Source organism: Triticum urartu, chromosome 7 (assembly GCF_003073215.2).
Source record: "Triticum urartu cultivar G1812 chromosome 7, Tu2.1, whole genome shotgun sequence".
In the NCBI taxonomy this organism is placed as follows: Eukaryota; Viridiplantae; Streptophyta; class Magnoliopsida; order Poales; family Poaceae; genus Triticum; species Triticum urartu.
This window is the reverse complement of record NC_053028.1, coordinates 468,740,488-468,754,325: the sequence shown is the minus strand read 5'-3', so window position 1 is coordinate 468,754,325 and position 13,838 is coordinate 468,740,488. Positions and strand designations below refer to the sequence as shown.

General features: G+C 42.2%; 1 protein-coding gene across 1 annotated transcript; it reads right to left on the bottom strand.

The window, feature by feature from the left end:
- Positions 1 to 11,175: 11,175 nt before the first annotated feature.
- On the bottom strand, positions 11,176 to 13,396 carry LOC125519563 (flavone O-methyltransferase 1). The gene is made up of 2 exons (XM_048684329.1): positions 12,893 to 13,396; positions 11,176 to 12,114 (listed from the first exon to the last, which is right to left on the bottom strand). The coding sequence occupies exons 1-2, from the start codon at positions 13,300 to 13,302 to the stop codon at positions 11,442 to 11,444; spliced, it is 1,083 nt and encodes a 360-aa protein (XP_048540286.1). The 5' UTR covers positions 13,303 to 13,396; the 3' UTR covers positions 11,176 to 11,441.
- Between the last annotated feature and the right edge of the window lie 442 nt (positions 13,397 to 13,838).

Below are 13,838 nucleotides of genomic sequence, written 5' to 3'. Positions count from 1 at the left end.
TTCCTACATATTCTACGAAGATCTTTATCTGTCAAACCGTAATGACAACATACGTTATCCACTTTGTCATTGGTATGTTACTTGCCCAAGATTCGATGTCGGTATCTTCATACCTAGTTCAATCTCGTTACCGGGAAGTCTCTTTACTCATTCCATAATGCATCATCCCGCAACTAACTCATTAGTCACATTGCTTGCAAGGCTTATCATGATGTGCATTACCGAGAGGGCCCAGAGATACCTCTCCGATACTCGGAGTGACAAATCCTAATCTCGATCTATGCCAACCCAACAAACACCTTCGGAGATACCTGTAGAGCATCTTTATAATCACCTAGTTACGTTGTGATGTTTGATAGCACACAAGGTATTCCTCCGGTATCCTGGAGTTGCATAATCTCATAGTCAAAGGAATATGTATAAGTCATGAAGAAAGCTATAGCAATAAAATTGATCGATCATTATGCTAAGCTAACTGATGGGTCTAGTCCATCACATCATTCTGAAGGAAATATGCCCTAGAGGTAATAATAAAGTTATTATTTATTTCCTTATATCATGATAAATGTTTATTATTCATGCTAGAATTGTATTAACCGGAAACATAATACATGTGTGAATACATAGACAAACAGAGTGTCACTAGTATGCCTCTACTTGACTAGCTCGTTGATCGAAGATGGTTATGTTTCCTAGCCATAGACATGAGTTGTCATTTGATTAACGGGATCACATCATTAGGAGAATGATGTGATTGACTTGACCCATTCCATAAGCTTAGCACTTAATCGTTTAGTTTGTTGCTATTGCTTTCTTCATAACTTATATATGTTCCTATGACTATGAGATTATGCAACTCCCGTTTATCGGAGGAACACTTTGTGTGCTATCAAACGTCACAACGTAACTGGGTGATTATAAAGGTGCTCTACAGGTGTCTCCGAAGGTACTTGTTGGGTTGGCGTATTTCGAGATTAGGATTTGTCACTCCGACTGTCGGAGAGGTATCTCTGGGCCCTCTCGGTAATGAAGATCACTTAAGCCTTGCAAGCATTGCAACTAATGAGTTAGTTGCGGGATAATGTATTACAGAACGAGTAAAGAGACTTGCCGGTAACGAGATTGAACTAGGTATTGAGATACCGACGATCGAATCTCGGGCAAGTAACATACCGAAGACAAAGGGAACAACGTATTTTGTTATGCGGTCTGACCGATAAAGATTTTCGTAGAAAATGTAGGAGCCAATATGAGCATCCAGGTTCCGCTATTAGTTATTCACCAGAGACATGTCTCGGTCATGTCTACATTGTTCTCGAACCCGTAGGGTCCGCACGCTTAACGTTACGATGACAGTTTCATTATGAGTTTATATATTTTGATATACCGAAGGTTGTTCGGAGTCCCGGATATGATCACGGACATGACGAGGAGTCTCGAAATGGTCGAGACATGAAGATTGATATATTGGAAGCCTATGTTTGTACATCGGAAGTGTTCCGGGTGAAATCGACATTTTACCGGAGTACCGGGAGGTTACCGGAACCCCCCGATAACCTAATGGGCCTTAATGGGCCTAGTGGAGGAAGTGGAGAGGAGGCCAAGGGGCAGCCGCGCGCCCCTCCCCCCCTAGTCCGAATTGGACAAGGAGGGGGGTCGGCGCCCCCCCTTTCCTTTTCCCTCTTTCTCCTTCCCCCCAAGTCCTAGTCCAACATGGAAAGGGGGGAGTCCTACTCCCAGGAGGAGTAGGACTCCTCCTGGCGCGCCCCTTGCCTGGCCGCACCTCCTCCCCCTTGCTCCTTTATATACCGGGGCAGGGGGGCACCCTAGACACAACAGTTGATCATTGATCTCTTAGCCGTGTGCGGTACCCCCCTCCACCATAGTCCTCGATAATATTGTAGTGGTGCTTAGGCGAAGCCCTGCGACAGTAGAACATCAAGATCGTCACCACGCCGTCGTGCTGATGGAACTCTTCCCCGACATTCTGTTGGATCGGAGTCCGGGGATCGTCATCGAGCTGAACGTGTGCTAAAACTCGGAGGTGTCATAGTTTCGGTGCTTGATCGGTCGGGCCGTGAAGACGTACGACTATATCAACCGCGTTATGCTAACGGTTCCGCTTTCGGTCTACGAGGGTACGTGGACAACACTCTCCCCTCTCGTTGCTATGCATCACCATGATCTTGCATGTGCGTAGGAATTTTTTTGAAATTACTACGTTCCCCAACACATTCTTCTAATGATGTGATCCCGTTTATCAAATGACAACACATGTCTATGGTTAGGAAACTTAACCATCTTTGATTAATGAGCTAGTCTAGTAGAGGCTTACTAGGGACACGGTGTTTTGCCTATGTATCCACACATGTATCGAGTTTCTGGTTAATACAATTCTAGCATGAATAATAAACATTTATCATGATATAAGAAAATATAAAATAACAACTTTATTATTGCCTCTAGGGCATATTTCCTTCAGTGGGGGTTGTTGACAAACCAGGCAAAACGCTCGCAAAGCTTTGTGGCCAGGCAGTAGTGGTAGACGAGGACGTGATCGTGCACACACATCTGGCTGACGACGACCTTGGGATGAGACCCGACACGAGCGCGGGTGTACTCGAGGTCGAACCCGACCACCTTGTACTTATCCTCAGCAAACAACAACTCCATGATGTGGATGGAGTGCTCCACCCAGACCGGGTTGTTGGTGTACACCATCGAGAGCTCCGTGAACCTTCTGTGGGTGTCCACCACGGCATGCATGGTGAACTGCTACTCGTCGTCGGCAGCCGCTCGGAGTGCCATTGGAGCCGTGCAGGATACCCTCTAAGAATTTGTCGTGGTGGGTGTGCTTCTTGCAATGGTGGGGCGCGATCGAAAGGTTGAAGAGACACAAGGGTTAAATGGCCGCTGTAGTAAATGGGGGCCGAACGACCTGTAATCGCCACGTCTTGTCACCGCGTTCATAGCGGAGGATTCCAGTGCACGCTTGACAACACCGCACCGCACGCGTTTTGTTTGACCACGCATGGGCTCGAAGAGGTGCCAAATGTATCGCCGGTGAGCCTGTTCCCGTGCTACCGCGTAGTTTACTGCGCAAGCTTCCCGCCCGGCTAGTTTGGCCACGCGTCGGCTATAAGAGGGACAAATTGTGGGCGTTTATTGGCAGAAAGCTTTGTAAAAACAAAGTGTATGGAATGACTTCGGTCATAAGTTTAGCCGTGGGTGATGAGGTCAAAGTTACACAGAAGGGTGATGATGAACACTCGAGTGCGATAATTAATTCTGCGCTCTACAGGGCACACGCTTGAAGAAACCAACTGTGTGCAATAATGTCAAAGATCGCAGTCGAGTTAGCCATACAGATCGTGTGCTATGAGATCGACAAGGTAAACATATTCGAGAATGGTTAATAAAATCTAAGTCCATTGCATATTAAGGTCAAAATAGTGCTATTTGCTACCAATATACGAGTCTCATACGATGCCATTTCAATGATTGCACCACAAAAGCTCGAAATATTACAAGGTTCAAATTCCAGAGTTATATGGCTCAAATTCAAAACTTACAAGGTTCAAACTGATATTAGAAATGAAATTCAGCTCATCGACTGCAAACGCTCGCGCTGATCCGCTGAACATGGATATCAGAGAGGTTCAAACTAATATTACCACTTGTAAGTCTGGTTTCGAAATCTTATAATTTTTGCAAAGGGGTTAGCCACTAAGAAGTCATGTATGGGGTTGACACGATGACTTCCGATTACTCTGTCATCTGAAGTTTCAAAATGAAATTCAGCATTTTCGGAGCCTATTCCATTCCGCCGCAGCCGCTGGCTCTAATCAACAAACCATTCATTTTTGCGAAATAAATGTAGGGCAAACCTCATTACCTTCAGCACCCTTGCTCTGACAACAAAGAACCTGGCGAATATAATCTCCGGTAAGGTCCCTCGGTAGGAGTTCAAAGTAATTTCTGAGAGATACAAATCTAGGCTTTCGATGTGATTGTTATATTGTATCACATTATCCACCACCGGGCCTAATCTTATCTGCAAAAAAAGAAAATGTGTTAGTGCCTACATGTAGCTTTGAACACTACTACAGGCCTATTTGGTTTGCAGGATTTGTAAAATGCACTAACATACCATCTTTGATCCGACATGATTAACATGAGCATTTGATTATAATCTAAAAAAATGTAGGCTTCTTCACAAGAGGTTGGAGTGGATGCAAAGTTCCCTAAGAAAACTAGTACAGATGAATCCAAAGGAGTAATGCTTATGGATTGTAACCATAAGCATCAAGCAACCAATAGGGGGGCATGTATGTACTGAAATCCTCCAAAAAATCCTTCAGAAATCATAGTACATTGTCATTGTAAACTTGGAAAGATGTGTCACAAATTGAACTCTCTTATGGTTAACATTTAACAGGAAAGGAACATTACCTTGATATATAGCTTCTCTAGGTACATAAAGCATCTCAGGAAACTGACAACTTTTTCCAGGTTGGAGCTGATAGATTCTAGTGCCAAGACCTTCACTCTGCGCAGTTTCAGGGTCAAGCTTGTCGGAATCATTTTCTGGATGGCAGACAAACAAACATCTTCAAAATTAGAAATAATGTTAATTTCTAGAAGGAGAGGTAAAAGGCGGTCGTTGTACCTGAACGAGTGTGGATCCAATAATAATTTTGAAGTATTTGTCAAACGAGTAGCCCACCACTGTCAATTTCAGCGCAGAAATGACATTGATTCTTGTTGGACCTTCTTGATCAACTACAAGTAATCTCTCAAGTGAAGGTGTGTCCTCAATGACCATACCGTGGTACACATCTTGTGATGTCTTCTTGCCGCACCAGCAACACACATAAATAGTCTGGAGAGTCATGGAGGTGATGTGGAAGCTACTCAACCCATTGATTGCCTGAAGACGAAGGTATTCGAGTGCAGTACAGCCACGAAGCAGGCGCTTCATGTCACCGTTTGGGAGGTAGACGACGACGAGCTCGAGGTGCTTCAGTCGTGGTAGAATAAGAGCGGGCGCGTCATTAGGGGGGATGGCAGTTCCTGAACTTGGCGACACGCAGCGTGGGCGTGAGGCGGAGCACGGACGTTGGCAGCGAGCGCATATGGCCATCATCAAAAGTGAGCTCCCCGAACTGATCTAGGGCGGGGAGGGGGGGTCGGAACCAGTCGTCAAGCTTGGCTTGGTCCTTGCCGTTGGAAGGGAACTTTCTCATGCTAAGGCCTCTGGTTGGGCCAGGGTGACTGTCGAGGATCTTGGAGAATGCATCCAAGCTTTTGCGATAGCCATGGCAGAGCTCGTGGGTGTCGATGAAGTCGAGCGGGGTGGAGTTCCATAGGGGGCGCCACCGCCGGGAAAGGACAGTTGTCCGTGCCCCATATTTGATTGGGAGGAGGGAGATGATGACTGCCAACATATCATCAGGGAGGTTGCTGATGAAGTCTAAGCCTGTTGGAGTCGCTTGCGATTCTTTCTCGACCCGCCTCTGCTTGTTGGCAGCCCCGTTCTCCATCTCCGAAGTCTCCTTGTCAGCGGCGCTTTCTGATAGAAGTGGAGTGCAGGGAATATTTAGTTAAAACATGGCAATATAAAAGCGTATTGATAACTAGAAGTTAGTAGGCAGGAATAGAGTAAGAAAATGGAATAACAATTGGTTGCTTAAATACTACATAATTCATTTGATATTGCTGGGTAAGTCAACATACAGATACTTGAAAAAACACTTACTTCGAACAAAGTCTGGACGAATGATATCGTCGAGGAAGTTAGCATATATGTCATGACCAGACTCTTTTATATGCAGTGCAATTTTAGTGCTAGCTTTTAGTAAATAAAATTTAGAAAATTCTTTCCAAAGGCCAGTGTCGAAATAGGAGTCACTACCACATCATGTTCATCAAGTCTTATAGTAGCAACGATTGTAAATCCATGATTTGTGTTCAGTATGATATCCCTGCCATCTTGATATGTAAAGGGAAAGATTGTCTACTACAGATTCCGTTGCATAGCAAGGGACGCGCTGCAGAAAATGGTAGGATTGTTAAAAAAAATATGGTAACATGCAAATATGGGCCCAAATTGAAAGAACTGCACATCAGTTGAAATCGAAGGACAAAAATATATAATTAAACAGATAAAGTAAATATGATATCATGGAAATATGATAGTAATCAAAAAAACAATACATCATTAATTTGCCTAATATAGAAGGAAGAGGAAAAAAACCTTTGACGTGTATGGTGCATGTGGCACCTTTTATCCAGGTGTAGCAATATTTAGTATATGTTCAGGAAAGTAGACCATGCCAACCGATTTAGGGTGAGATTGAACATACCATGCACATCCTCAAGTCATCTGGTACGGTGAGATGGAACTCCATGGACTAGTTTTGTTCATTTTTTATTTTCTTTTATTTATACACGCGAACTTTTTCAAATTCATGTTTTTTTAAAACAGTGATCTTTTTCCAAATTCATGAACTATATTCAAATTCATGAAGTTTTTTTTAATCGATGAACTTTTTTTTTCAAATTTGCGGATATTTTTTAAATACATGAATTTTTTTCAAATTCATGATTTGTTTCCAAAATCGATGAACTTTTTTCAAATCCATGATCTTTTTCCAAAACCCGCGAGTTTTTTTTTAAATTGTGAACCTTTCATTTCAAAATGTGAAAATTTTTTTTCAAATCCATGAACAGTTTTCAACTTCACAAACTTATTTTTAATTTGTGGTTATTTTTCCAAATCTATGAACTTTTGAATGTCAACTGATTAGGGCTCAACTTCCCGCAAAAAAGAAACACCTGATTAACGCTCATCGAACGAAGGATTCCGACCGACCGAGCGAGCTGCTTCGCTTTTGTTGGGCAGGCCCAGAAAGGCGGGCCGCATGAGCGCCGGTTCTCCTAGCCGACGCTTAAGGAGCTGGGGTCTCACAGCAGCCGGTTGTCTAAAAAAAACATAAGATGCTAGCCGTTGTTTTGCCTTATCTCTAAAAAAAATGCCTAAAAAAAACGGGAGCGGCTAGAGGTCTGTTGATTCAAAACAGTATTTGCTCGGTCGACTGACCACAAACCTGTTTCAGTCATTCTGGCTATTTTGATAGAATTGGGATCGGAGCGTTTACGGACTACGTCAACTGTTTGGCAAGTCCATTAGCAACGAATCTATGTAGCAGGTCTTTTAGGAGGAGTGTCCAAACAGTGCTCGCTTGGGCCATGTGCTACCTAGGGCGTGTAGCGTCTTATAAGTGCTTTGCATGCCACACACTAAAAATAATGTGGTGAGCAAGGCCTGCTTGCTGCATGCACATGGCCCAAATATTCAATGCTCTAAGGCTTTTAGATGGTCAGGCCTTCAATGTCTCAAAAAAAAAAAGATGGCCAGGCCTTCAGATTTACTAAGATGTGCTGCATACTCCCTTCGTCGGGAAATACTTGTCACCAAAATGAATAAAAGGGGATATATCTAGACGTATATTAGTTCTAGATACATCCCTTTTTATCTATTTTGATGACAAGTATTTTCGGATGGAGGGAGTACAAAACAAATTCAACAGAGGTACTACATACATTATTATCTAACAAAGTGCCCTACTACATATAACCTGCTAGCCTATACAATAACAAAATGTCCATAACTCCCAGATAGTAAATGCCCATAACTTGTGGTGAAGTCACTTTACAGAATAAATGAACAAAAATAAAAACAAAGAAAAAGATAAAGTTCACAAGAAATAATGAATTAGTGGCATAGGTATTACCCTTCAAGAAGAGAGAACACATAAAAATACAACAAATAAAAAATTACATATAATTTACACATAAATTGCGATTTTTTTTAATATGCAAAAGTACGCATAAAATAGATTTTTTTTTGCAAAGAATAGTTTTCTACGAACAATGGATTAGTGCCGTTGGTAGTAACCTTAAAGAAGAAAGAAAATGAAAAAAACTAAAAAAATAAATCAAAATAAGCTTTTTGAAGGAAGAATGAATACGTGGCATTCATTCCATTTAATAAGGTAGAAAATGAAAATGGAGACTTTAAAAAAATTGCACACAACCTTGCACTTAAATTGCACCTTTTGTAACACACAAAGAATAAGCATATAATAGTTCAATTTTCACACTCCAATATAATTTACACACACATTAGGTAGTACTTGTGCATATGAATCACACACACATTGCGGAAAAATCGAGTGAGTATATACCCATGCTATGGGGGGTATTAATTGATAGGCGCCTATTTTTTTGGGCGTTCAGTCAAATTGTCTCCATCACTCTCCGCCGCCCGGTCAAGATCCAAATGCCCATCCTTCTTCTTCTTCTTCTTCTTCTTCTTCTTCTTCTTCTTCTTCTTCTTCTTCTTCTTCCTCTATAATATTACTAACAAGATCCAAATGCCCATCCTTCTTCTTCTTCTTCTTCTTCTTCTTCTTCTTCTTCTTCTTCTTCTTCTTCTTCTTCTTCTTCTTCTTCTTCTTCTTCTTCTTTCCCCTATAATAATACTAACAAGATCCAAATGCACATCCTTCTTCTTCTTCTTCTTTTCCCTATAATACTAACAAGCTAAAACAAACCCCCCAAAAATGAAGTATTTTAGGGAAGAATGAATTAGTGGCATTGGTATTATCCTTTAAGAAGAAAGTCAATAAAAAATCTAAAACAAAGAATGGAAAAAAATACAAATTTAGAAAAATTGCACTATTTTGTAATATGCTAGTATAAGCATATAATAGTGGATTTTTGGCAAGTAGATGTTTCCTAAGAAGGAATGGATTGGTGGCGTTAGTCTTACCTTTAAAGAAGAAATAAAAGATATAAAAACTAAACTAAAATTGAAATAATGATTTTTAACAAAGAAGAATTTAGTGGCACTGGCATTACCTTTTAAGAAGAAATAAAGCAAATAAAACTAAAAAAATAAAAAATAAAGATTTTTTTCTAAGGAAGAATGAACTAGTGCATTGCAATTACCCTTTAAGAAGAAAGAAAATTAATAAAAAATAAATCAAAAGAATGAAATTTTCTAAGGAGAATGAATTAGTGGCATTGGTATTAGCCTTTAAGAAGAAAGAAAATGAATCAGCGGCATTGGTATTACCCTTTAAGAAGAAAGAAAATGAAATAAAAATAATTATTTTTTTAGGAAGAATGAATTAGTGCCATTGGTATTACCCCTTAAGAAGAACGAAAATGAAATACAAAATAAATCAAAATAATGAAGTTTTCTAAGAAAAAATGAATTAGTGGCATTGGCATTACCATTTAAGAAAATAAAAATAAAAATTAAACAAAGTCAAAACAATGAAGTTCTTTAAGGAAGATTATATTAGTGGCATTGGTAATACCCTTTAAGAAGAAAGAAAATGAAATAAAACTAAAAAAATCAAAAAAATAAAGTTTTCTAATGAATAATATATTAGTGGCATTGGTATTATGCTTTTATGAAAAATGAAATTATATAAAAATATATTTAACAATGACAAAATTTGCACACAGTCGACACAAAAATTGCGGTTTTTCATAATATGCAAGAATAAACATATGATAGTGGAATGTGCACAAAAAATTATGTCCTAGGAAGGAATGAATTAGCAGCACCGATATTACTCTTAAAGAGGAAAGAAAATAAAATAGTAAAAAAATAGAAATAATTAAGTGTTACAAGGAATAATGAATTAGTGACACTGCTACAATGAAAACTAACATAAATCAAGACAATAAGGTTATCTAATAAAGAATGAATTGGTGGCATTGATATTAACCTTTAATAAGAAAAAACTGAAACAAACAATGACAAAATTTGCACACAATATACACAAAAATTACACCTTTTAAAATATGCAATTATAATAATAATGGATTCTTCACAAAAACATTTCCTACGAAGGAATTAATTAGTGGCATTGGTATTACCCTTAAAGGAGAAAGGAAATAATATAGTAAATAAATCAAAACCAAAATAATAAATTTTATAAGGAATAGTGAATTATCAATTAAAAATAAATACAACCAAAATAATTACTTTTTAAACAGAAACATAATTAAAAAATGAAAAAAACTTTTACAAAATTGCACTTTTGTAGTATACAAACAACAATCATGTACTCCATCCATTCCTAAATATAAGTCTTTTTAGACATCAAATGGACTACAACATACGGATGTATGTAGACATAGTTTAGAGTGCAGATCCACTCATTTTGCTCCATATGTAGTCACTGTTGAAATCTCTAGAAAGACTTATATTTAGGAACGGAGGGAGTAATAGTGTAATTTTCAGACACATTTCATAGTATTTTTTTATGCATATGCACTCACCCAACATCCCAAAAATTCCTACAAAAGAAAAATAAAAACCAACTAATGAAGAAACACAAAAAACAAAAAACAAAATAAGAAACACATAACAACAGGAAAAACAAAAAGGAAAACAAAGGGAAAAGGGATGTGCTGGGCGGTACAGGTCATCGGCTTCAGCCCAGTAGTGAATCGACAGCCCAGAAATTACACAGGTAATGGGCTTCAGCCCAGGTCAGTCAAAACATCAGCCCAAACCAGATCACAGAACAGCACAGAAAAAAACCGCACGAATCCCAGAGCCAGAATCAACACCCGAAAATCAACTGACCCTAAAGTGAAAAAATAAAAGCCGTTGCGTTGCTGAAAATAATTTCCCTATTCTTCTAGAGGGAGCCGTTCTAGTTCTGTTATTCTGCGGCGAGTTGTTGGGTGTATTGGCTTTATGCGTCATATGTTTCGTTGGGCTGACCCTACCTGAACGATACCTGACTTGACGGGTAACGATAGCACCAACGCTGGCTAGACGTAAGTTCTACGCAATGGTGCCATGATCCACTTCCTCCTCGATCATAATTATCTTTTGGAAAATCATGTGTTGCTGACAACGAAATCCAGAACCGTAACTCGGCCGTTTCATGCCGTTGGATTGAAGTTATTTCATTTCCTTCTCTGCAATGATTGCGTCTTCAAAGCTGGGTGCCTCCACTTACCAGTGTCGAGTGTTAATATAACATCAGATTCAGAGGATCTATCTGAACAATAAAACATTCGCGAGTCATGCACGGACACTTGTTTTCAGACGAAGATCAATAACACTTCACTTCAATCGTATAATCACAAAACAAAGCAGCGAAATCATGTTATTGCATCGCATGCAACCTTTAAGAGCAGCACTATTAAAACAGGAGTACATTTCGAATAGATCGACGACACAACCAGTAGAATTCAGAAAGATTCAGAGCTAGCATGACAACAAAATTAGGAAAACAGAACAAACACCAAGCCGAAGTACATATGCAGCAGGTTGATGCAGCAGCGCCGGCGAGCAAGAAGACGACGATCTCAAAGCGAGCGGTGGACGGTTGGCATGCATGGATCTACTTGGTGAACTCGATGGCGAATGCGTTGGCGTAGATGTAGGTGGTCTTGATGGCGGCGAAGCCGGCGCCCTTGGCCAGGGCCTCGAACTCCCTCTCGTACCTCTCCCTGCCGCCGGGGTTGTGCGCGAGCATGATCATGTCGACGTGGAACACCCCCTGCGCCTTGGGCGTGGCCTCCGGGTTCACCGGCAGGATGCACTCCACGAGCACCACCTTGCCGTGCGCCGGCAGCGCGTCGTAGCAGTTCTTGAGCAGCGTCGCGCAGTGCTCGTCGCTCCAGTCGTGGAGGATCCACTTCATGAGGATGGCGTCCCCCGAGGGCACCTTCTGGAACATGTCGCCGCCGACGTGGGTGACGCCCGGGAACGGCGGCGCCTCGGAGATGACGTGGGGGAGGTCGAAGTTGATGCCCTTGATGGCCGGGTACGCGGCGACGATGGCGCCCACGGTGGCGCCCACGCCGCCGCCCACGTCGACGATGGTGCCGAGGCCCTCGAAGCCCTTGTAGACTTCGAGCAGCTTCTTGGTGATGATGATGGAGTGGTTCTTCATCCCCTCGTTGAAGACGCGGTTGAAGCGCGGGTCCGTGCCGTGGTACTCGAACGCCGACATCCCGTACGCCTTGTTGAACGGGATGCCGCCGTCAAGGACCGCGTCCTTCAGGTAGTACCTGAGAATAGTATTCACACACACATTTTATTCCAACAACTCATTTCCACATCTTTCGAAACAGAGACAAAAGAGTTGCTATATCACCGGCTTAAAAGTCCTCTACTTTTGTTTCTAACATGAAAAGTCCTCTAGTTAATGAGCTGTGAACCTAAAATTCGTCCTTTGGTGGTTGACTATTACTACTCTACAAGGAATCTCAGGCAAGAAAAGTCGCCACGATGCGGTTCGGTTCTGCTTGGCTGCTTCTGAAGCTGATTGCCGTATTTGATACGTAATCTCTCGGTTTCTAGATGAACTCTTCTTCGGGGTTCTCTAGCTCGTGCTAACTTTAGTACTACTACTAGTACTTCTTTTGTTTTTATTTAGTCTGCATATTAGGTTTGACCGAAGTCAAACTTTGCAAAATTTGATCAAGTTTATAAAAAAAATATAAACATTTATCATAATAAATTTATATAATGTGAAAATACATTCAATAATGAATCTAGTGGTATTAATTTTTTATTGTATATGTTAATATTTTTGTTTATAAACTTAATCAAAATTTATAAAAGTTGACTTTGACCAAAGCTAATATGCGAATTAAATAAAAACGGAGAAAGTACTATTTATTACACTACCTGCTGCTGGAGCTCAATTTGTTTATTGAGAGAGATGTTAAAGAGAGAGTTATGCTGCCGGCTGCCGGGGTGGGCACCCCCGCATGATAGCCGGCCGCAGCAAATGGGCAAAGCATGGAAGAAACAGGGGATGCTGGAGTGATCGATCTAGCTCACCAGCTCTCCATGAGGACCTTGTCCTGGTTCATGAGCGCGAGCGCCGCCATGGAGACGCCGTCCTCGTTGGGGGTGAGGAACTTGCACACGGGCGCGGCGCCGTACCGCCGGGACAGGCGCCCATCCTTGCCCTCCTCCATCGTGCACGACACCACGTTGTACGAGGCCAGCAGCCGGAGCATGCGGTCCACCATGTCCGCCGCGGCGGGGTTCGCCGTGGACGGGAGCTTGGCGGCCACCTCGGCGGGGGTCAGCAGCTTGCCGCCGGCGGCCACCAGGGTCTCCAGGAGGCCCAGCTCGATGGCGTTCTTGAGCGTCATCGGGAGGATCGACGACGAGACGAGCTGGAGAGCGTACATGCACGCCTCCTCGTCGGCGGAGGCGGCCATGTCGGCTGCGGTGGAGCCCATCTCTGCCTCTCCGGAGTCGAACTGCTGCCGCTGGTGGTAGTTGTGTTTTGGTGCGAGGGAGCGACTGAGCGATGAGGAATGCTTTGGAGGGAGGATGGGAAAAGGGTTATATGGGCTTTTCGCCTTTACCAACCACAACACCAATTGGCTTTCTGGCTTCACCAACCACCGCACCACACCAAATGGTTTTCTTTTTCTTCTTTGTCTTCAGGGAAAGGAAGGGAGAAATATGGCACATCCGAAAGTTACACTCACTCCATCCAAATACATAGGGTCTAAGAACAACTTCAACGGGGCGACCTAAACGGACACCGATTTTGTCCGTATTTTGTCTATTTAGATCGTCCATCCACGCGTTCGTATTCGCTTTTTCATTTGGGTCTGCGAGTGCGCCCAGCGGTGACCAGACCCATTTTCGACATGTCTGTCCTGACATTTCTTCAAACACGTAGCAGGCAGGGCAGGAGAGCTCGCGCCGCGCAGGGAGGCCGACGGGCGAGCTCGAACCCCACGGCGAGGGCGACACGGCGAGCGCC

Coding starts and splice junctions, on each gene's coding strand:
- LOC125519563 (XM_048684329.1), bottom strand. CDS start 13,302: ATGGGCTCCACCGCAGCCGACATGGCCGCCTCCGCCGACGAGGAGGCG. Junction 12,115..12,892: donor AAGGTCCTCATGGAGAGCTG/GTGAGCTAGATC, acceptor TACTATTCTCAG/GTACTACCTGAAGGACGCGG.